Raw genomic sequence first — 23,410 nt, 5'->3', positions numbered from 1 at the left:
ACATCATTCCAATTTTTAACCTTCTTTAGATTCTGAAGATTGTTCCGGTATTTTGGTGGGGGTTTTGTTGTTTTTTTGTTGTTTTTTTTTTTCTTTTTCCTCCATGTCATGTGGGTTACACAGGGATAAAAGGATCACTGGCCTTCAGCCAGAGCTGCAGTCTCCTTCCAGCTGGTTCCACCACACTGTGCCATGCCACCCAGGGCTGCATGGAAGACTGGCCTCCTGCGGTGTCTCGCTGGCCTCGCACGGAGGTGTGACCAGCATGGCCGCACCACAGCCCGTCCTAAGTGGGCGAGTCCCATCTTTAGGTAAGAGAACAGCAGATCCTTTGCCCTGGCTCCCTGCCGGTTGTGAAGGCCGGAGGCGGCTGCCTGCGGCCTAGTGGCTGTGGCTGCGGCTGCTGCCTGAGACGAGGCCCTGTGTTACCAGCTGCCCGGGGGAGCCACGCTTCAGTCACCGCGGCCCTGGCCTACCCTGCACGGATAACCCGAGCCCTGCCTCCCTCTCCGCTCCGTTAAGCGAGCCGAGTTTACCCGGCCGGCCGGGGTGAGGCCGCGGCCCCTCAGGTGAGGAGGCGGTGCTACCGCCATCGGCCCACGGGGGCGGTGCGCACGGAGGCCTCATAGGAGGCATCCGAGCGGTGGCTCCTCCTTCCCGGGCATGGACTACGCGGCGCTCGCCGAGGCGGCTGCCGAGAAGATGGGGTTCTACCGGCAGGACCCCAGTGGCTGGCGGGGCTGCCGGCGCACGGTGAGCGGGCGGTGCGGTTGCGGAGGGGCGGGGGGCTGACCCGGCCCGGCGGCTGAAAGCTTCCCGTTTCCGCAGAGCGAGGTTTCGGTGTCATGGAGACCCTCCGCGGAGTTTGATGGCAATGTGTGAGTACGCCCGGCGCCCCGCGTTTGGGTCCCGAAGTGCCGTGGTGCGGGATCGCGCCATGCGCTGCTGCCGCGGGTGTTTGAGGCCGGGGAGGGTAGAGCAGCGAGGTTGGGATTCATTTCATCCCACCGCAGGTACAGGGGAGAGGGGATCCTGCCTGCCAGCCCCGTGGATGTCTGGGAATGTATAAAGCCGGTGGCCGGAGGGCTCAGGACCAAGTGGGACCAAAACGTGAAGGACTTTGAGGTCATCGAAGTCATCAGTGATGTAAGTTCCTTAAAAAACGTGCTGGTGTGATAGTGCAGCATGGGGTTCAGGAGCGCTGGGCCCTGCACAGACCTTCCTGGCGTGCAGCCTGTGTTAAATTCAGGGCAGTCGAAATGCTTCCAGAAGTTGTGCAGCCTCTGTCTGGATCAGTCTGGTGATACTGGGGTTAGAGATCTTTTTTTCTTTTACTTTTCTGTAAATTGTATATATTTGCTTAACAATTGTCTTATTTTTCTGAAAAGAGCTGCTAATATATTCTTGGCTAAATACTGCAGGCATAAAATATGTGTTTAACATTAAATATTCCTGCACTACACTGTTGTTACTTATCTTAGCTTTTCAACATCCCTTGTGGTAGCTGACCTTAATCAACCTGGAAGCAATGTGTTAGCGCTCTGGTTTTCTCCATTAACCTGTTCTTCATCAGCACACCATAGTGCCTTTTAGCTGTGTCAATTTGAGTTTGTTCAACAAAGGGTGTAACAGAACCCTTTGGTACAGTTTAGAAAGCATATGTGAGAGAGTACCAGAAAATACTGGGTTTTTTTTCTGCTGTGCTTTTGAAAGCATCAACTGACATACCTCTGTTTTGTGATTTTCAGGCTGTCTCTGTATGCAGAACCACGACACCTTCAGCTTTCATGAGGGTTATTTCACCAAGAGAATTTGTGGATGTGGTACTGATGAAGCAATTTGAAGATGGGACGATGCTATCTGCTGGTAAGATGCTTGTGTTTGCAACGTGTTCACAATATGTTAGGAGATAACCAGCAGGTACCAGAGATCAATATAAAATAAAAAATAAGTAACGTATTGTTCTGTAGATGTTGATCTGATCAACGTATTTTATCAGAAGATAAAGTATTAGTGGTCTATCTACACTGTTGTTCTTGGAGTCTATAAGTCATCTTAATGTTCAGATAATGATATTGTTGGTCTGTGTTTTCTTCTCTTGCTATGATTTTGAGATTGAATAAGTAATTTACTATAGAACAGGTGTGTGTGTTTGTGTGTGTATGGTTTTGTTGTTGTTGTTTTAAGAATTTGCAAGCTTTCTAAAAGGAGTCCCATTTTAGCCTAAATCCTGTTTTTTAAATTTTTCTGCACTGCCTCTAGTTGGTGAAGTCATTGAATAAATGTACCACTCCTGTATGTTGAAATAATTGTTCTTATGCAACTAAATAGTTTTGATATTTAAAGGTCTGCCACTTCATGGAAGGGTGTTTATTTGTTTCACTTTCATCCTGTTTAACTGTTACAAGTGAGTGCTTTTATTGCCCCATTGTTCAGCTGTCCCATTTTCCCATCCTGTTCAGGAATGCCTTGCCAGGAATTTATATACTTGGTAGAGTGCAGCTTCTCAGTAGTCAAGTGGCATGGCATACTTCTGTGTCATGGATTTGTTGGAAGTACTTGAATGACCTCTCAAGAAAAGCAGTGCCCTGAAACCACATGGATTCAATGAAACTCCCTCAAAGTGTCTTAATGCTTACTTCAGAGTTCAGTAATAATTGCTTCTAAATTAAACACTTCTTTGATTTCCCCATTCCATAGCCTCTTCTGACCGCTTTTATGACACAGCCCCATGCTGAAAAGGTTCTACTTCCATTCTTAAAAATATTCTCATATAGCGAGTTTGCTTCTCAACTGGGGCTTTGAGTACCAAGGACTCTTTTCATCATCTTCTGGGAAAATGACACTTCTCTTGAATGCTTTTTCTTATAGCAACCAATGTGGAACACCCGCTGTGTCCTCCTAGACCAAATTTTGTGAGAGGTTTGAATTATCCCTGTGGCTGTTTCTGTATACCTCTTCCAGGGTAAGCAGCAATCTATTTGAATGTTACATATTCTAAAGCCCTTCTTATCCGTTGTGTGATGTGTGTATATGGCCACATGTGATCTGTAGCCTCTTGGCAATGGCATGTTTCTGTTTTCCTTTGACTGGTAATCGTTATGACTGAGTGCCCTTTTTGTTCTCTTTTTTTTGTCCAATGAATATTAGTCTGTCCTCATTTCCTAGAGGGAAGTCTTTGATGTTACAGGATCCATCATCACAGTAGGATTCCCCCTGACCTCTTAAGCAGAGATTCAGCAGAACATAGAAATACGGCCTTAATTTTTGGCAAATGAGTATCTGGTTGTTTATTACATTGCCATAATTCATAAACAGTCATGAACCTAATTTAGGGCCTAGTTTAACTGTAATTCGACTTGCGGGGATAGTCACATTCATTGAAATTTGGAATAAATGTCTGTTTGCTTAAAAAAAGTACTTAGAAATATGTATAATCAGACAATAGATAAAAAGCCATTGTAAATTTCTTAATGATCTTAAACCCCTGGCTATAAAAATCACTTTTATTGTCTTTGCAGGGAACCAGACAGGACTCAACTCCTCAGTTTCTTTCAGACTGATCTTGGTGGCTATCTTCCCCAAACGGTGGTGGATTCCTTCTTTCCAGCTAGCATAGCTGGATTTTACAGTAACCTGACCAAAGCTGTTAAGCAGTTAAAAGCATGATGAGACCAATTGCTGACCTCACCAGCTGAGGGTACGGAAAAACCTGGCAGCTTGAGGGTAGAAATAGGAAGTTGGCCTACAGGACTTTCTACCAGCAAAGATATTAGGAAAAGTGAAAGGGGAGCAATGAACTTTAAAACCAGTGTTTTCTATCTGTCTATGCAAAGCAATGTATTCTTTTCTAATACTATATCCTTCATTTTCGTAGAGAAATACCACACCAGAGGCTGGAAGAGTCCTGGAGGCAGCACTGGTGGCTGTCTGCAGGGAGCTAATGCATGTATTGGATCTGTTCTTGGCCACACTTTGTCAGTGTCTGTGAGGAGGAGCATTGCTAAAATCCACTTAGCACTACAGCATTAGCTTGGTGTAGGTCAGCCTGTTTTGTCTCTTGAAGCTCCTGTGAAACAGTGGTCCTTCCCCAAAAGAAGAGGTAGTTCTTTTGCTGCCAGCCCATTTAGACCTGCTAAGATGCTTCAATGGGTCCAAGCCAGCAAATGGTAAAAGCCAGAACAAATTGGATTGTTGGAGGATCCTACTTGTTTGTTCCAGTAGACTTCAGTACTATTAGTAAATATGCCTTAAGTGGTTTTTTTTTTTTAATAAATCAAAGTCTAGCCATGCAAATGAATTTGTAGGTCAGTGGGTTGGTAAATAGACCCTGTTCCTTTCTCCCCTCTGTACCAAAACCAGTGATTTCCGCAATGTTATGAAACAAACTGCACTGACATGGTGTCAGTAAATAGAGGATTAAGCACTTTACTTGCCATTTTTTAAACTGCACTTGACCATTTTTAACTGCACGTGAACATTTTTTGTTCACTTGTGGTGAGAGGTTGTAACGGGTAAATAATCTTTTCTATAGCTTTGTCTTGACAGGCCATGAGGATGTTGCTTTTTTTCTAAGACTGGTTTGCCTGACAGCAGTCTTGGGAAATCAGCTCCTGATCTTGTGTCCAGCGATGGGTCTAGCTTTTGAAAATACTTATGGTGCTGGTTATGGCAGGAATGTCAGATGTTATTGTGTATTATGTATAATTACAAAAGGAAAACTAATTGCCAAATTAGGAATTTAAGTACAGGTTGTGATTTTAATGCTGTAACTCAATAATCAACAAGGTTAATGTGCTCTGCTTTCTGTCCTAGTATTTACTTTATATTTAGTATAGGACATGGACTTGCACACAGTCTTCCACTGTGAATCTCACTCTATGGAATCGATTTTAAAGTGAAACAATTTTTAGTCTCCTTTGTATACAAAGATGTAAAAACTTGTATGCATGTGATGAAATAAATATTTTTTTGCTACATCCTACTGTTTTTCCTGGATCATCCTTTAAAATGGTTCCCCACCATTGCCCATCAAGGAAACCTAAGAGCCACCTAGACCTCCAGTATCTCTCTGAACTGAAAGGAATGAAAGGGAAAAGCCTTCACTTCCATTTACACTCCCGAAGAGCTGTAGGTAAAGGTGTTTTGGCGATAATCCTTTCTCCTCCCAGCTTCTTTGTGCTTTTGTAGTCCTAATTTCCAATTGCTGCTTTCTGTACTTAAGATGACTAACAAATTCACTGATGAGATTTGGGCCCTGATATTACAGAGGCTGATACATATTTATCTAAATGTGCTAAAGTCATTAGGCATGAAGTGCAATATCTCAGCAAAAAGTTCAAGAAGCAGAGCTCAGGCCTCCACTCATTATTTCTGCAAGTAAACCTTTTGCAAACAGGTTTTTTTATTAGCTATGTATCATACAGTTAATGTTTTTTTATTGCTCTGAGCAGTAAAGGTGATAGATGAGGCTCTTTCTTGGAATAAGTTAAGAATCCCTTTTCTACATGCTCAAAATTTTCTACCCAGAAGGAAGTAAAAGTCCTTAACATTCAGCCCTCTGGCCTGCCAAACTGGAGATGAAAATGTGTTGGCAAAGCTCATCTCGTAAGATCTTGGAGGATTCACCAGTGAGACACACTGCCTGTCAAACAGCATGTTTTCACTTCTTTTGATCTTGGCAGATGCCAGGAAATGCAGAGGCATACAAAAACTGAAGAACTTTGGACATGAAGTGAGAACATCACCTCTGGAAAAAAAACGAGTTCAAACCTGTCATGGTGGGTGTATGTAATTTCTTAAATTGATGATATTAAATGGCTGATTCAGGTGAGGACACCTTCAGCAGATGGCATTGAAGTAATTAAGGCACTCTGTGCCATGGGTGTAACTAGTCTAGTCTCTCTCGTTACAGTCATGCAGCTGACAAAAAGTGCATTTTATGAGAAATAGCATTACCAGTGCTGAAGAGTTCACACTTTTCTGTACAGATTCTATAATCCTATCGGATATACAGAAATCCTTTCTGTACAGTTTTTCTATATTGGTGGTATGGGCAAGTGGTTAAAAAATCTTAGAATCTTTTCTATGCACCTTAGGCCTTAGACTTAGTTAAGCCTAAACCAATAATGCAGATAAAGTCAAATACAAGAAATTCTACCCAAAAAAAAAAAAAATTCAGAGAGTTTTATGTATGTACCAGTTAAAAAAAAAATGCATAAAAAGATTCCCTTTCACATTTCTCCTCTTTTGGTTGCTAACCAATTCATAGAAATCTTGCTTTGAGAATTGTTTGGATTGTTTTTGGAAAAGAACTCAATTGGGAAAGGGTGTGGAAGTGTGGTGCAGATGGCTTGTCAAGAATGTTCTTTCAAGGATTAACATAGAGCTGACTTGTGAGGAAAGGCCAGAGCAAGTCATATGCGTAGATGCAACTAATACCTTCTGCTGTCTACCCTACTTCCCTTTCAGTTGTTGTTTCTATGACATTGTGTTAAGTGCACGGAAAATAGTTTCTGAACTCCTACAGCTTATGGTTTGGTGAAATTAAGTAACTGAAGAAGGGTGCGACAAATTCCCAGCTACAGGAAGGTAAAAGGCCAGGAACAACAGTGCAGCGATCTGGCTTTCAACCATCTAGGCACTACTTCTATCCTGATGGAGCATCTCTCCCTTTGGTGAATTAGGTCAGAGAAGAGCAAATGCATGCACAGGACCATCTTGCCATAGACAAACATGCTGCTTCTGGCAGAATTCCATTTGCCGCTTAGGCAGCAACTGCCAAAATGCTCATAGCAGCGTTTGAAGCATAGGCTTGTCTCCAAGTTATTTAGTATCTCCAGAACAAACATTTGGATTCAGAACTTCTAATTCCCTAATATTCTCACTGGTACTTTTCCTTACAAAATTAACACAAAGACATTTTAAAAAAATGTCTGGTTAGAAGGTAAGACTTGCTTCTAAATGGCTTTGTTACTTTCTTGCTGTAGTCCTTGGAGACCTCTGGCCAGAGGATGGTTAGGAAAAGCTTCCCTGTATTGCTCTCAGCTTCCTGCTGCACCCTTGCAATACCCTGAGACACTCCTTTCCTGCCTACCCCATGTTTGCCTGCTGATATCTTTCTCAACTGCTAGTAAAAAATTACCTTGAAGGTTTTGGCTGTCCTGGATGTTCTATCGTTTAAATAGAAAAGCTGGAGTTTTCTACGACACACTGTCATTTTGACACACAGAATTGCATCCCCCTTTCTCTGCCCTCTGCAGTCTGTAAGGTAGCGTTGAGATGTAGGCTTGTAGACGTATTTCTGCCTCCTTGGAAGGTAAGGCAGGGTGCAAGACTTGTAAAGTAGGACTGAAAACTTAGCACAGAATGAGCTTCCAATATTTAAGTTAATGGCTTTAAACAGGAGAGTAGTATAGATGACACGTATTTTATTACAACCAGTATATTATTAATAAAGTAATTTTGTAATTCTGTACTTAAACATCTCTTTCTTAATGTTGAAATAAGAATCATGCACATCTTGTGCACATCTTAGTTTATCTGAGGCAGTTTGCTCTGTAACTGGCAGCAAGATCATGTGTACTTTTCATGTGCAGTTTTGGAGTATCTTACTGTGCTAGCCAAATGGCTGCAAGTAATAAAATCCTTTTTTCTGTTTGTAATATTGGCAGTAGTCTAGTTTCCTCCTCTTACAAAGTTTTGGATGAGTTGGTGGTAACAGAGCTTGGATTCTTCCTCTTGATGATAGCTGTGATGGGCCCATCAGGTAATGCCTTGATTATATTCCATGCTTCAAAACGAGTGAGTCCTTGAATGGCAGTTGTGTGCACTTGTAACAGCTCATCCCCAGGCTGGACAGGGCTGCTTTGTTCTAATGCAGTCCCTGGAGAAAGAAAATTACTTTCCTTTAATTCTTTGTGTGGGAGAGACTTTGATGTATCTTTCACTTATTAAGGACAACCAGCATGTTTGGTGTACACCACCTGATCTCAGCAGGCAATGAATTACTGGCACTGCACAGGATAATGCTGCATTTCCAAAAAAATGTCATTTCCGTGGGTATAAATCAGCAGTCAGTTATGAACTGTGCAGGTTTGCATCAGCTAAGGACTTGCCATGTACACATTTAAGTGTATTTACCTTTAAATATCCTGTTGATGATGATGGGTTTATCTCCATGAATAGATCCTTTCCCTCCTTCCAGGCTAAATCCTAAACCGGCAGGTGTTTTTTCTAGAGTTACAGTGCAGATTGTATGTTCAGTTGCTAGAAACAAATGGAATGTTAGCAGATGGGCACTACACAGTCTGAAAAGCTAAAACATCTGTTACAAAAAATGAACTTCAGTTTTGTTTACAAAGGCACCATAAACTGCCAAATGAAAGAGAAAACTATAACTTTTAATTCCTCTTTTTACTATTATAAGGCCCCCTGGGAAGCTGGGGAGATAAATTTGTGTTTGAATTTGTGGCAGCGGAAATACAAAGATGAAAGCTGGTGGCATTTGCTAAAATGAAAAAAAAACATGTTCAATGAACAAAATTTAAGGTAAACATACTGGATGTTAGTTATGAAATTTTAATATACACTACAAAGATGTTAATGTTTGTAAAAGATGCAGTATGTAAATAAAGGCACAGACCTCTAGAGAAAATCCACAAAAAAATATCAGAAGAACGTGAAAGGTTTTGCAAATATCTGACCTTGTGTGCTTCAGGTACGCAAACAATAGCACATTGCTTGTTCAAACCAAAATTCTCTTTCATAAAATCTTGTAAACTAGAATCTAATAATATTAAATAATCTCTGTTCACACAGTTGTCATTATACCTTCACTTAGATGTATTACTACAATGATAATCTTTTTACGTCTACAGAAAGGCATAGAGAGGATCACACTTGTTTATTTTACTCTAGAAATCCATTAATTCTTTTGCTTTCCAACAAAGTTACTCCAAATGTCTGTTCAGGAATGTTTTATTAACCATGCTGTCTTCAATCATGGCTCTCAAATTAACTCAGCTGAGCTATGAACACCCGAATTTCAGGTAATGAGGAAACATTTAGCAGGTGGGGGGCTGCAAGGCAATGCCACTGGACTTACCAGACTCTGGTGATGCATCACTTGCTACTGAAGATGTACTAGAGTTGATTGAAGCATTGAGATTTTCTCCATCTTTAGCTTTTCTAGTGACAACAACAGCTTGTCTGGGTTGTCGAGCCTGTCGCATGATTGCTGAAGCATCATTGTGAGTCACACCTTTAAGAGACTTTCCATTAATGGATAGTACTTCATCTCCTTTCTGAATAGTTCCTTCCTGAGATGCTAGTCCATTGGGAAACACTTTGTGAACCTGTTGAAGAGTCCAGTCACCACACATGCACCCAAGGAAAGAGGGAGAAAAAAAGGACAAACCACTAAAACAGGTAATAGTTTTCACAATGTGCATTTTGCATTCTTTGCCAGGAGCAAGTTGCTTCTAGCATGTTTCAGGACTGAGGACTGAAATAATTTGTACAGAGTTCTCCTGCACACAGCCCTCCTCAAGCAGCTAGGCAATCTGTTTAGCCCATTTTATCAAGTGGCCAAAGCCTTGCTGTCCATGATATGTACCTTGCTTATGCTACTTCCTGTCCTTGCTGCTCTGCCAGTGGGAGGTAGAAGGCGTGAAGGTAGTCTCTAGCCTCCAGACCCCTTAAATGACTACATGCTTATCTCATTCCTCCTGACCACTCAGTCTTCTATAAACATGTGAATAAGATGTTGGTTACTTCCTGCTGAGGGCTGTGTATTGTCCTGCCTTGAATTTCAGACCTCTTGGGGAGTATGGTGCCTGAAAAACAGGACACCACTGACAGTCAGCTGGAAAGGGAAGCTCTGCGCAGCAGTCTTATTTTCACCCATCTGAGACTATGATTCTGACTCTTATCAGTACAGCAGCCTACTTTGATTGTGCCAAAAGCCAGCCTCTGTAGTAGAAAACCAGTAAGTTGTGTATTTTTAGAGGGAGTTGTTGGTTTTAGAGTATTTGTAAAGAAAGATGCTACTTACTGTTATCACTTTGTTTTCTAGATCAATGCCTCCTGCCAGGCTGAATCCAAGCCCGGTATCATCTTCTTTGTGCAAAATTGTAACGTGGATATCATCAAATTCCTAGGTAAAGAAAGAAATAAAGTCAAAAACTTTCCAATATGTCAATATGAGTGGGAAATCTGCATATTTCCTTTTTGTCTGTTGTGCATTTTATAATGAGACTTAGCGGCACAAGCTTAATACTGAGATGAATAGTATTCAATTTGGATCAAATTTACCTATCAATTACCTAGTTTACAAAACTCTATTCTGTGTCTAAAATTGTTCTGATTTGTTAAACAGGCTATCAGTTGGATCTGGGCCATTAGTTGAATTATAATAAAGAATATAGATATGTACTGTAGAAATAGAAAATAATACTGAATCGTGTTAGAGAACCTTTTCATTGAAAAAATGGGAAAAGAATTTAGCACATAACTCACATTGATACAAGTGTCAGAGCTTAAAAATTGCTTCTTGTTCTTATTTTTATTTTTTAACAATATTCTGCTGATAGGTAGATTAAGCTGTCCCAAAAATGAGTTTGTATAGGGTGACCACTCCCATTTAACCTAGTTGCTGAAGGAAACGTGGCTTTTTTGACCACAATTTCACAATCATGTTCAGTATATGAGCAACTGTAATTGCATTTTTGATATTGTGTCTTGTTTACTTCCATGATTAAATCCACTGGCCAGCTGCAACCAGGCAGAAGGTACGTGCTGCTCAGTGTTTATCCTGACAATTCCATGAAAACAAGCAACTTGATATGGAAAGCTAATTTCCCATTGAGGGCAACATTGCAACATAGCTTTACTGCTAATAGGATCAAAAACGCTAACATGGGAAGTTGATAAGCAACACAAATTGATACAAAACTTGGCTTTCAGAAATTCTGCTTGTCAAACTGCTTTTTGATTGCAGCATACTAGCAAACCTTGATGCAGTCAGTAAGAATTTTGTCTCCAACATGAGAATATGTCTGCCTCATCTTCTGACAGGCAGACATGAATTCTCTACCCATGCTCCATGCAGTACGGACACAAACCAGGACTGACCTGGGAGGCACGCCACTGCAGTTAACCCAAGAGGCAAACAGTGTTATCTTAGGCTCATTGGTGCATTAATGCAGATATGCTGCTTTTGCACAGCTTGGAGTGTCTTATCACAGCAAACACATAGCTGCCAGCAGAAGATGAACTATTTTCCATGTAGAGTTCTGGGTGTTGTCTGCTTTTTCTTTCAGTGTAAGCAGTCTTCAAAAGTCTTTACAGTTCTGGAATGCATATTTTTTAATTTGATTTTGACTTATTCTGAGCTTTATTGCAGTTTTAGATTAATCCACTAAGACTAAAGGTTGCTCAGTATCCTATAAATGATGCATTGGGTGTCTCAGACTAGCAACCCAAATAAAAAGAAAAATCTCAAAAATATCAATGTCTACTTCTGCATACGCTGACCTTATCCACTGAATAAGTGTTATTTTATTAATTAAATGGGTATTACTCTTGCTTAGTTATCTTTGAAGAGTTCAAGTTTTTGATTGAGTTAAATGTTTCTGCTGATACATATTGAGATGACTGTTTTATTTGTTATAATATCAAGTTGTGAAGATTAACCTGGAGAATTCACTGCACAGCTTTCTGAAAATCATGCACAAAACCAAAAAGTAGATTTACCTTTAAGGTGGCTTCGTCTAGTGATTTGACTTCCTCTATCAGCTTTGCTAATTCTTCAGGGGAAAGCAGGGAGATGACAGACTGCCCTGACACACCGGATGCTTGAGGTGAGCCATGTTCCTGTTTCTCTTCCTTGTTCTCATTGTCTGCTAGGCTCACAGTATATTCTCTCAACTCAGAGAGGCTGTTGCATTGTGACAAGAATAAAAAAGAAACATCGAGTTATGAAAGAATATATACAAAAGCATAGCACAGACAATTTTGAAGCAGTCATCTTTTGATCTTATTACCACTTAACTGGGGTGGTAGCTCCCATAATACATACTTTAAATGCAATATGAATATAAATTAATCACATTAGCATGTTAACAAAAGTAGGATACATCACATAAAAGAGTAGGAATAATCTATTAGCTGCAGGCAAAACCAGAGTTAAATCTCCTTTATTATGGAGATGCTAGAAATATTCCAGTTTACATAGGAGGAGGTTTAACCTATACACGTGTTTATATAGTACAAATTAAAACCAGTGTAACAGTCATGTGAGTTATTTGACCTTTGTGCCCTAAAGTTCTTAACTTAGACTGTGCTGTACTATTGTATGCTACTGCCTTAGAATGTTAATCTGTCAGTGGATCAGCGCAGATGCTCACCAATGCTGATCTGTAAATCTGATTTTTAAATATGGTATCTTACTTCAGTGAAAACCCAGTGTCCAGGTGATGGTTCTCACTTGCAGGTAAGAGGGAAGTCCCATCATCCTCCACAGAGGACTGAGACAATGTGTCCAGAGTTTCCCATGCACTGTTTCCAGAAGAGGCTGGAGACTGAGGAAGGCAAAGCAAAGATTTCATTAAAGCAGATGACACCTGGCTACTGATGGAATAGATTTTGCTACACTTTTCATCGTATGGTTTTATCATCTCAAGAGACTGGGTAGCTGTAAGTGGGAAGCTTCTTGATCTTAGGCTGTGTGCTTTTGCTACCCGTACAAGGTGGGAATTTGCAATGGCTTCTGTAGTTAAGAGACCTGAGGACTTTTCAGTGTTGGCATTATTGCATTTTTCTGAGCTAGCCACAAGGGCCTCCCTGGGAGAGGAAGATCTATCAAGGCTCTTTGTACCCATGACCACAGGTGACTGTTGGCTAGTTTCACAATGTTGGAGAAAGGCTTGGTTTAAACGGGCTGGGGCCACTTCTGACCCTGTTGCAGTGGGAGAGTGTTCTTTCTGGACTGATGGTTTCAGGCTAAACCTTCGGTGTGTTCTTTCAGGTGACTGTGGAGCACTCAAGGATTCAAATGAGCTTATTCTTTGTTTTATTGATGATCCCCTATGAGAGACATGGCATAAACTGGATTGCAGTTCTGTGCTGGAAATACTCTTGAGGTCAGGAGGACTTTGATCTGCCCGTGTTTTTACATCTGGATTTGCTTTCCTCAATCCTTTCAGACTTTGGCGAAACCATGCTGGCTTAGGCGCAACAGGAGGAGGGCCCTTTTTCATACTGTCATTTTCATCTGATTTTAGTACTTTTGAACCAACTATATCTGATTCTGATTTCTTCAGAACTGTTTCTGAGCTGCTTCGATTTTGATTCTCTTTCTTTGTGTCCATGCCAGGTTGCAAATCTAAGTGTACGTTGTCTTCACTCATGGTAGGATTGAATAAGCTTTTTATGCAGTCAGAAATTTTAACCCAAGGATCTTCTGTTGTTGTATCAAGACTATAATCTACCCGTGCTTGTCTTTTAAGTGTAGGTCTTTGTATTGATGAAAGCGGATTCCCTGTATTAGAAAAACATAGTTTATAAATGAGCAGCCTTCTACTTCTCCATTCCTTATCTGTGCATTGTTATTAATTCATTACATTTGATTTTTTCTCAAGCCTCCAATAGGTATCTTTTAATTTTCTAAAAGAAGCTTTTTTAAAATTCACAACTCTTCAGCTGAAAGTTCTAACTCTTGACACTGAGATTAACAGAAAAACAAGGCTCTTCCCTGCTTATATACAAGATCCCTTTTCTAAAAGGCCTGCAACTTCTGAAGTTCTGGGGTGCTGACATAGGCTACAATAGTTAAAACAGACGGGTAAAGTCACAGTGGTATTTGGAGCTAAGTGAAAAAGCTGATGTTACAGTAAATTATTTAAAAAAATAATTTTCTTTCCTACCTTTATAAGTATATCCTGCTTTAAAATGACTCTCCCAGTAAGGTCTTTGATTAATATTTATGCTTCCTTAAATTTGTGCAGTCATGTCCAGTGGTATTTTTCCATGAAGTAAAAACTTAATTCTAAATTAGGAATATCTTTTACTTCATAGGTTGATTAAGCATTTTGATGTTAGACATGATAGAGCTGAATAGCAGCAAATATTTTTGTGCAGTTGCACAGTTACTGTTACCTGCTTCAGTATAAATAAAGAAAATTTTTTAGGACATCATGTTTTTTAATGATCTGAGCCACAAGTTACAGAATTTTGTAATGGTTTAGATTGTAAGAGACCTCTTAAGATTGTCTAGTTACCTTATCATTAAGTTTCCTTAATTCTAATTAGCTCTACAAAATACTAATTTATTATGACTTATTTGTACCGTCGCAATACTTGAGCCTTGAAACTGCAGAAAAAGCCTTTTAGAATGCTGAAAAACCCTTTAATATAAAATCTTCAATATAAATAGTATCATCTGAAGAAATACAGTAATAGAGTACCTGTCCATTATCACCTTTTTACAATAAATCACTTACTATGCTGCTTTTGAGCTAACTTTCCTTTTTTCTATTTCCAAACATTAATCAATAACTTTAATTTTCACCTGTTCAATCCAAAAATTACAGATATGAGTTGAAGTCTACATTTAAGGAGAAAGGTGAAGTCAGCTCGATACCCATTTTGCAATCCAACCTAAATGCTAGGTTTAGCTGCAAAGGAAAGTTCATGGAATTAAACATACCAATATTTGCTTTTCTTTCTTGATCTCTGCCCGCTGGAACAGTTGTGCGTTCAGTATCATATGATGTAGGAGAAGTGGTAAAGGCACAGTGGGTTACATCAGTTTTATGTCCCTCTAGCACTGGCTCTCCAACTTCCTTCTGTACAAACAGGAAACAGAAGTGTGTCAGAATGTAATTATACAAACCACACCTCATGAATCTGAAAAAAGCTTGGCCATATTTTCATTTGGTTTTAATCTGAAAAGAAATATTGAACAGAAATCAAGCTTTCACTTCTGTTTGGGATTTAATCCTCATAGGACTTAATATATTGTAGATTACTATAATGTTGGCATGATATTTTATGGTTGCACTTGTAAATAGACTGTAAAAAATGCAATTAATATATCAAATTTAGTAATAATAATAAACTAAAAGACTATAATTTTCACTGTAATTTTCAATTTTTGCAAAACCAGCCATTCAGTAGACTTTTGCAAATCAGTCAAGCAAATTTCCCCTAACTTCTTATGAAACTCTCTTTCCGGGTGAAGCCTTTTGCCCTTAAGCCTAAACCAGACAAGCTAAATTGTTACTGCTGTTTCAGAGCTCTCCCTTTCTTGGTTTCAGCTGGACACATGGGGTGAGAGGATTAGTTTGAGGCTGCAGTAAGTGCAACTCTCAACATCATTAGCACATGCTGTAGAATTACTTCATTCCTTTGTAACTGACAATACCAAATTACCATCTGCACTGCTGTGACACTGGAAGTGCTTTCTGCTGTGTAGTTAAGATTTAAGATTAATTTACTAATAGGAATCAAAACCAAACAGGACAGAAAGTGAAGGTCTAGAAACAAATGAGATTGTACTGAAAAAAATCAGTAATTGAATAATTTCTTAGCTTTTCTGTAATGTAGTTGTGTTTTTTATGTAACTTTCTTATTCTAGGAAAGCTTTCTCTGTCTCCTGTTTAGTAGGATCCTTCTTAAAAGTTGTGCATTGGCTCTGTTGCTATTAGATATGTACGTCAGATATTCAATAGCCAATTTCGAAACACTATGAACATATAGTTTGATCTTACTCTTTATTGATAGCAGTTATCTTTATACTGATGCAGTTCAGAGCACAGTCAAAAATATCAAACATTATTGGCCATGAAAAAGCAACCTTACATTCTACAGAGCCCCTATAAGAAACTGAGATGATATGCAGGCCTCAAACTGACTAATGCAAAATGTCTGGGAAATAAAGATTAAAAAAATAAGGTTTTCTCCTTATCATTTAGAATAACTGAGTACTGAAGGAGTAGCAAGTTGCATGCAGTGATAAGTTCAACAAGTACTTGTTTCCCTGTATTTTACTTCTGGAAGAGGATTTTCTAGTAGCTTCTGACAAGTGTGTTTCTACTGCTGTCTTCTTAGCATATGGTAAAAAAGTGACCTTACATGAGATGGTGAACTGAAACTTTCTTGGACATTAACATTATAAATGGATTTCAGTCTGAGATAGTTTTGTTTTGATCTCTGCAGCTTAGGAACTGGCTTGGCTGTTTGGTGGGGTTGTTATTCTTCATTGCATTGAGATCTGTACATTCTACTGGCATATTACTAAACCCTGGGGGAAGAGGTTTCATTTTTAAACAAACCACAGCTTTGTTTCAACATGCAGATCTCTTAGTCCCTCACGCTCATGCAAATGTGAAACACTGTCTTTCTGTTCTATCTTAGATGAAAGTGAGCTGAAATTTAGTAACAAATATACACTCAGTTTTTCAAATACCGTAGCTCATCAACAAATTTGTATGTGCCTAGCAATTTAAGTGGGTTTGTTTAGTATCCGGTCTCATGAAATGTGCATGAGCCCCACATTACCTGCTTTACATAACGTTAGCACTTTCTTCCAATAAGAATCCACTACTGAAACAAAGAAATTGTTTCATGACTTCTCTACTTCATAAATGATTTGACCAAGCCGACCTCAGAGGCTATACAAGCTCCTCCAGTCCCAGCACAGACCACATCGCTGCTACAGTCACACCAGAACCATGACAGTGCTCGATACCACCAGTGGCACATGTTCACAAGGACTGACAGTGAGGGAGGAACTCAGACTTGCTGCTGCTGTCATTGAGATTTTAATTCAGAGTCCTTGATATAGAAGAAAATTTCCTCCAGACTCTTCTCTGCCTTCTGACCTTAGTTTGAACATCATGTTTTGAACTAAACTGGCTTCACCAAGATGCATGAGCCTCATCCTCTTCCCCCAGTTCTCACATACGTGCACCCTCTCTTTCATCCGTGCTCTTCTTCCTGCCATCCTTTCCTTGCCTCGCAAATGTGCAAGCACAAGAAACATTTTGCAAATTTTACTTTACCTGAACACTTGCAATAGGTGATACAGCCACATCTGACACAAGCTTTTCTTTTCTGTCCACATTACCCTGGTCATTACATGTACAGTCCTGCTTAAAATATTTCCTTGGTGGAGGTTTGGGTTTTGATGATTTAGGTTTTCGAACAAGGATCTCTGATGATTTCTTAGTGTTTTGCAAGGGTTGACCTCCTTCACAAGTAGGAGGGGAACTTCTCTCTGAATTATTACCAGACAATGAGTATAGAAGGCCAGGTTGTCTGGTAATTGGTACATCAATGCTATGTACTCTTGCTTTCAAGTCAGTCAGTTGGTATGCAGCATCGTTACTACATGAGGATCTGGGGTTGTAGCTGCTGTCACTGCTGGAGCGGGTCATTAGCTTCTGTGTCCTGCGGTTACAATAAGCAGCATTCCTTTCAATATGTTTTTCGCATGGATGTCTTCCATGCCAGCTCATTTCCAGCTTTTTAACACCTGTATCAGGAACACGTTCAAAATGTCCATTCAGATACATTGCTTCTAAGATTCAGCTGATAAAATTTGCAGCTAAATGGCATCATTAGTTGATGCAAATGTATGATGTATACGTTAAACATTTGTAGAAAAGGATTCAACAGTTATGTTCTTGAACAGCAAATAACACTACATTTTTATATATATGTGTGTGTATATATAAATCAGCAATATAGTTTTACTGATGATGATTGTTACCTATGGTCCTTCAGAAGGAATGGGGACACTAAAAAGAGTATTGTTGCAATATGTTACTGTGAGAGGCTATTATACCTGAACCGGGCAAATAGCTCTAATCACAATTACATATGCCTTTCCTGATGAGGGGATTAACAAGCCATTTTTCCCCAGGACATCACCTGCATCATGCAGTTCTTTGTTATAGTCCTGTCACCTGTTGACAGTTGTTTGAAAAGCTTTAAGCTGAGGCCATGAATTGGAAAAGATGGGTAACAGCCAGAGGAAACTTCCACAGAAATTTTTGCTGGCTATCAGACACATGTGGCCTTTCCTCCTCCCTCTGGTAATGTATCTTAGGAGGCATGTTAGGAGCATTGTCCTGTGAGTCCCTTTGTTTCATTGTTCCTTTCTGCTTAAGTCAGAATTACCACATCTCAGTGAATGCACTTACCTTCAGTACTCCATTGGTGTCTCTCCTTTCCAAATCTGTTGCTTTCCACAGCTTGTGCAACAGCTTCTTTTAGTTGTTGCTCAGACACCTAGGAAATATCATGCCATTATACTCTCATGAGATTGCTGCTGGGTGATGAGTAGCATTTAAGAATTTATTCCTTTCACAAAAATTTCTAAGACCTGGAAGTACTCTAATAGAAATGAACAGATCTAGTTATATCACATATCAATTAATTTTGAAGCTAAGTAAGTGCACACAATTATATTTATATATATTCCAGTACTGGTGAAGTATATCTATGGATATGCTATCAGTTCTTTAGATAAAGTGGGATCTTTCAAAGATGTTCGTTTGCATATTTCATTAAAAGTGGATTTCCTGATTTACCAATAAAATAAAATTTAATACCATGTTTTTACGATAATATATGTGAAAATTTATGGTTGATAATTGATATGTTTTTTGGTGTTAGGAAACACTTTGTAGAAAAATCTTGCAAGAATATTTTACTTCATTATTGAATTAATTATAAAAGTTGGCTGGGCAAGACATAAATTTTAACTATTGAAAGATGGGTGCATAAGCATTTCTTTCATTTTTGGGGTTGTGTTCCCTCTTTGAAATTATTATTATTGCAAGTTCTTTCTTGCATAAGAAATATACTTCAGTTTTCTTCCTTACATGTTCTTTCTGTGTTCTCCTTATTCACAGCACAGAAACTCATGCAGGGCTGTCGCCAGTGAGCTTCAAATCTGACAGGATTATAATCAAGATACATCTCAGGTTTGTTTGTGTGCAGTGATGTTTGCAGAGAGATTATCATCTTTGTTACCAATGTTTTTTCACCTGATTTAGATTAGCACCTACTATTCTTAACTTAGTCTTAGTTAAACTTAGTCTTAGTTCTCAGTATGTGCTTTACTGTAAGTCAGAAAGAATACAGTGTGCTACCTGTGGTTCAGGATGTCTGCTAATAATAATCTGCACTGCACCAGGATCACAATGGCTTAGCACAGCGTAAACTTCATTAAGAGTTGTATTTTGTACTGAAGCTTCATTAATTTCAATAATTTCATCTCCACACCTAAGGAGAGATTGAAAAAAGAAAAAAGACTGAGGATGCAAACAAAACAGACCTTGTCTCACCCATGTGAAAATACACAAAAAGCAGATTCATGTGGTTGAACTTTAATTTGATCACAGATTAAATAGTTATGTCTCTTTGTTCCTGTTACAGAAAATGGGATGGGAAAGAGTTGGACAGCAAGTTTTTTTTGATCTAAGTGCCTTGTTGCATGCAACCTTTGAGCTTTCTTCATGCTCAGCTATGTACACTGTGTCTTTGATCTTTCTGCTCTACACAGCTCAGCTCCTGCTTCCACCTACGTCTTCCTTCCTTCCTTCCTTTCAAGTTAATACTTCACTTTTCATGTCTTTATGGTCTGCTAGTGTTACTTAAGATCAGAAAGGATGTAATGTTTCTGCTATGTATTAATAACTTGATAATAGAAAAAATCACAGTTCATTCAGCTAAAATCTTAGGTATATAGAGAGGAAAGTTACAGGGCATCTGAAGTTAAATCAAAAAAGCCTTCACTAGAAATTCTGTGTTCTGTTCAATTCTAAATATTTTCGACATTACAATACTAATTGGTCATAAATCTTACAAAAATTAATTTCTACACTCCCAGTATATCTCATTTCAGCAAATCTGTATTTCTGTTGGGTAAGAAGGGATAGAATTTGAGAAGCTTGCAACAGGAAAAACTAGGGCTCAAACAAGGCAGATTATGCCATATGTCTGGGTTTTTCTGGATACTTTCTCACATTTGGAAATCTCCTCCAGGAAGATTTTGGTATGCTTGTCTAAGACCTTCAAAGTTAGCCCAGCCTGGACAACAGACAATCATTTCATGGGGTTGCTATATACAGAAATCCCACATACCCTAAATAAGGATGCTAAAACCCTCAGAATAGCACACAGATGCTTTAAACTCCAAACTCCCAGAATGCAGTATTACTTCTTGGCCAAACAGATCAAATGCAAAACCATAAAACAGAGCAATGAAAAACCTGTGGCATAAGACAGACCCTCTTTCTCATCCTACCTGAGTCTTCCATCCATATGTGCCACTGAGCCTGGTGAGAGGGTATGAATAAAAATCCCTGAAATACACTGGAAGTAAGGGATGCTACATAACCCGATTCCAAGGCCAACACCTGGCTCTGAAAGAATTGATAATAATAATAAAAAAAAAGACATAAGAAACAGTCAAATCAAGGCATTGGAAATACCTTTTTTAAAACTCTCTTCAATTTAGTTACTTTTTTCTATACAAACCAGAGTCTTGCGTTCATGAATGTTTCCCATTCAATATCAGCTGTTGTTCCTATTGATATTTTTCTTTTCCTTTTTTTCTTTTTTCCTCTCTCCCCACTCCCTGATTAAAGTGAGTGCGCACCAGTATTGCTTGGGGGTTCCAAGATCTGGTTTGCAATTCATTACTGGTGTGTCAGAGACACAGTGCAATGCATTCTGTCATTACAGAAGAATTCAAATGACTTTAGAAGGAGACAGAGTAGGAAAAAAAAAGAGGAAAGAAATTATCAAAAGAATTAAGGATATGTGGCTATTGTTGATATTTGCTATATCATCTTGGTCTCCTTTCTGTTTTATATAATGCAGGTTAAGATTTTTGTGAGTTTACCATCTTTGTTCTGGACAGTGACTTTAATGTCAAATCCCATGCTGAGTGTTTGGTAAGTCATACTGTTCCTGCATAGAGAGTTTTGTTCGTTGCTTTGTTGCCATGTTTAAAAGTTTATTTCATTCTGTGTTTGTTTATAAATAGAAAATGATGACAGTTGGAGAGGAGGTGAAAGAACTACAATGGTTAAGTATTTTATTTGCTTTTAAGCCTTTTCAAAAATGGAATTAACTGCACGCATAATTATGGGTAAGAGTTGCATAATCTGCTTGATAATTGGTAGTTGTTGCCAAGAGGTTTACTTTTTCAAATGCAGGATATGAATATGACTTTAGTGCTTTAGTGGAAAAAATGAATTATTGGCTCTTGAGGACAGATGGTGTTTAAATTCCTGCTGTTGCTAGATAGTAGTTAGCACTAACAAGCACCAAGATCTCATTTAGCCTAGTAAAAAAAACTTAGTTCAGAAAACGAATCAGGTTAGTGAGGAAAGACATTCAGAGAGCAAATAAACAGTGTTTTGTCAATCAGTGCCTTGTTTGTCAGTGCTCAATTAATTTTAGCCCTTACCTTTGTTTAGGGTAACTTCCATTATGACCCTGTCATTGGGCTTTGTAGCATTTAATGAAAATGCTGCACTTTCTGAACTGAAAGAGCTGTTTTCTTTTGTTATGCATGTACTAGAGCTCAGTGATTGGCACAAGTGGGGTGACAGACAGCTGGAAGCAGAATGAGGTGTGCTGAAGCTTGTCCTGACTGTAAGTGTCAGAAGACCCTTTTTGGCCTGCTAGAAAGAAAAGATAATGGATGAATGAGTTGAGTTCATGTGTGCAAAGACAGAAACTGCTGAAAGGAGAGTACATGACCTTGAATTTTTGTAAAGCATCATAATGTGTTAATCCATGCATAGATTCTCCATTCAGTTCCAGGATTTCATCACCTGTTTTTGAAGAGAAAATTGTACTATATTATTATTACTGTATTGTGCAATAGGCTACATGATACATACATGTACTCAAAAGGAGTCTTGAAAATACAGTAACGGATGCAGGTGTAAAAGTGACTTATGGTTCTTTTCAGCTTCACTTTAATTTGCCTTTAGGTATCATTCTTTGGGAACCTGGACTGGGAAAAGGGAGAGAAGTGGTATTTCCCACCTTCTTGTAGCCTTCCATCAGCAGCAGCAGCTCCACCAGGAAAGATGGTTTTGACATAGATGCCTATTGGTCCATAAATACTGTCTTTCCCTCCAACAATGCTGAAGCCCAAACCCTAGTTTTTTGAAGAAAAAGTGTGTGAGAGCCATTTTCAGTTCCTACAATATTTCATTTGCAGTTTCTTCTGTGTTACCTACATGGGCAGTATGGTCAGTGGAATAGTATAATACATGAAGAAACAGTCAAACACAGGAAGGTGTTTAATTTTTTTGTCTTTGAACCAGTAGGTAGCCTTGAGATATTAAATTTTCTGTTCTCCTTGATTTCCTCTCCCATAAATGAGATTGATAAAAAACAGCATATCAGATTTTGATATTACTACTAATTTCAGACACACAGATGGAGATCTCATGGAGGTATCTCTGTTTCACTCTCTACTAAACTGTTAATGTGTTGTAAGTTTAAGCAACACCAATAGACCTTCCTAGGTATATACTTTTCATCTACTTATTCTTTGCCTAGATAGTGTTGCTAGCTAGATGTGGACATGTTATTAGAACCTGAAGACTGTGCTTCAGCAAAGAGATACTTTAGAAGGTTAAGAACCAACTGAATGGTAACTTATCACTCCTGGCAACTTTAATACCTGAAGTCACTTCCCTGCACTTTGCAGATTACATTTGTGAAATGAAGTAAAATTCTATGATAAACCAACAGTGCCAGTCTTACCTTCCCTTGTCCTTTCATCAGTACGATGTTTGAGATAACTGAAGCCTGGGAGCCACAGGATGCATGCACTAGCTGTGCTGTACTTAGTGACCTAGATGGCCTTGAAATTGCCTGTGAACATAAAAAAAAAAGACAAATCATTTTAATGCAGAGCCACAGATTCTTGGGCATATATTAGGACAACTTGTTTTTTTCAAATTTTCCTCCTCATAACCACATGGCATAAATAGTACCAGATATTAAAGCTTAAAAAATCCTAAACAATTCTCTCTGATTTTCAGAAGCCACTTGTTATTCAGAGCATCACTGCTCGTTGAAATTGTCCCATAGTAACTAAGCCAGAGTGAAACTAAGAATGTTATCCCTTGAGATGATGCAATGGTGTAGAAAGATCTATTTATGCCCTCGATTCTCCATGCCGCAATTCCATTTGTGGACATTAGGGGCCCTAAACAAGTATTATTTTATCTGCTTGTAAGAACTGAACTAAGAAACAAGAAATTCTAACTCCTTCCCTCATCTTTCAACTAAGTAACTTTCTCTTGGGAGAAAGAGAACCTGTTTTCAAGTATTTCTCCCAGAAAATAACATAGTGCTCACAAAAGTT

At 39.0% G+C, this 23,410-nt stretch overlaps 2 protein-coding genes across 5 annotated transcripts in view; one reads left to right on the top strand and one right to left on the bottom strand.

The window, feature by feature from the left end:
• The first annotated feature begins 582 nt into the window (after positions 1–582).
• STARD5 (StAR related lipid transfer domain containing 5) lies at positions 583–4,979 on the top strand. Its single transcript, XM_061446823.1, has 6 exons — positions 583–753; positions 829–878; positions 1,014–1,146; positions 1,749–1,866; positions 2,872–2,965; positions 3,522–4,979. Exons 1-6 carry the CDS (start codon positions 664–666, stop codon positions 3,667–3,669), a joined length of 633 nt encoding a protein of 210 aa, XP_061302807.1. The 5' UTR covers positions 583–663; the 3' UTR covers positions 3,670–4,979.
• A 2,431-nt stretch (positions 4,980–7,410) lies between these two features.
• The window catches only part of IL16 (interleukin 16), a 31,636-nt gene continuing 15,636 nt past the window's right edge, over positions 7,411–23,410 (bottom strand). For 2 of the 4 annotated variants that reach the window (XM_061446819.1, XM_061446821.1), the window contains 15 exons: positions 22,804–22,914; positions 22,075–22,189; positions 21,784–21,857; positions 21,488–21,701; positions 20,318–20,435; positions 19,161–19,293; positions 18,207–18,294; positions 17,064–17,536; positions 14,708–14,846; positions 12,451–13,540; positions 11,755–11,938; positions 10,055–10,156; positions 9,107–9,356; positions 8,143–8,268; positions 7,411–7,885 (listed from right to left, as the gene is read on the bottom strand). In XM_061446819.1, the coding sequence (XP_061302803.1) occupies positions 7,692–7,885; positions 8,143–8,268; positions 9,107–9,356; positions 10,055–10,156; positions 11,755–11,938; positions 12,451–13,540; positions 14,708–14,846; positions 17,064–17,536; positions 18,207–18,294; positions 19,161–19,293; positions 20,318–20,435; positions 21,488–21,701; positions 21,784–21,857; positions 22,075–22,189; positions 22,804–22,914 (3,411 nt within the window). In that variant the 3' untranslated portion in view covers positions 7,411–7,691. Of the gene's footprint in view, positions 7,886–8,142; positions 8,269–9,106; positions 9,357–10,054; positions 10,157–11,754; positions 11,939–12,450; positions 13,541–14,707; positions 14,847–17,063; positions 17,537–18,206; positions 18,295–19,160; positions 19,294–20,317; positions 20,436–21,487; positions 21,702–21,783; positions 21,858–22,074; positions 22,190–22,803; positions 22,915–23,410 lie in introns of those variants that run through there. The other 2 variants (XM_061446820.1, XM_061446822.1) reach the window with 2 other exon arrangements.

Source organism: Pezoporus flaviventris, unplaced genomic scaffold (genome assembly GCF_033815535.1).
Source record: "Pezoporus flaviventris isolate CSIRO_AGI_PZ_B2104156 unplaced genomic scaffold, CSIRO_AGI_Pfla_v1 ptg000006l, whole genome shotgun sequence".
Lineage (NCBI taxonomy): Eukaryota > Metazoa > Chordata > Aves > Psittaciformes > Psittacidae > Pezoporus > Pezoporus flaviventris.
The sequence above is the reverse complement of the archived record's forward strand: the minus strand, read 5'-3'. Positions and strand labels throughout refer to the sequence as shown.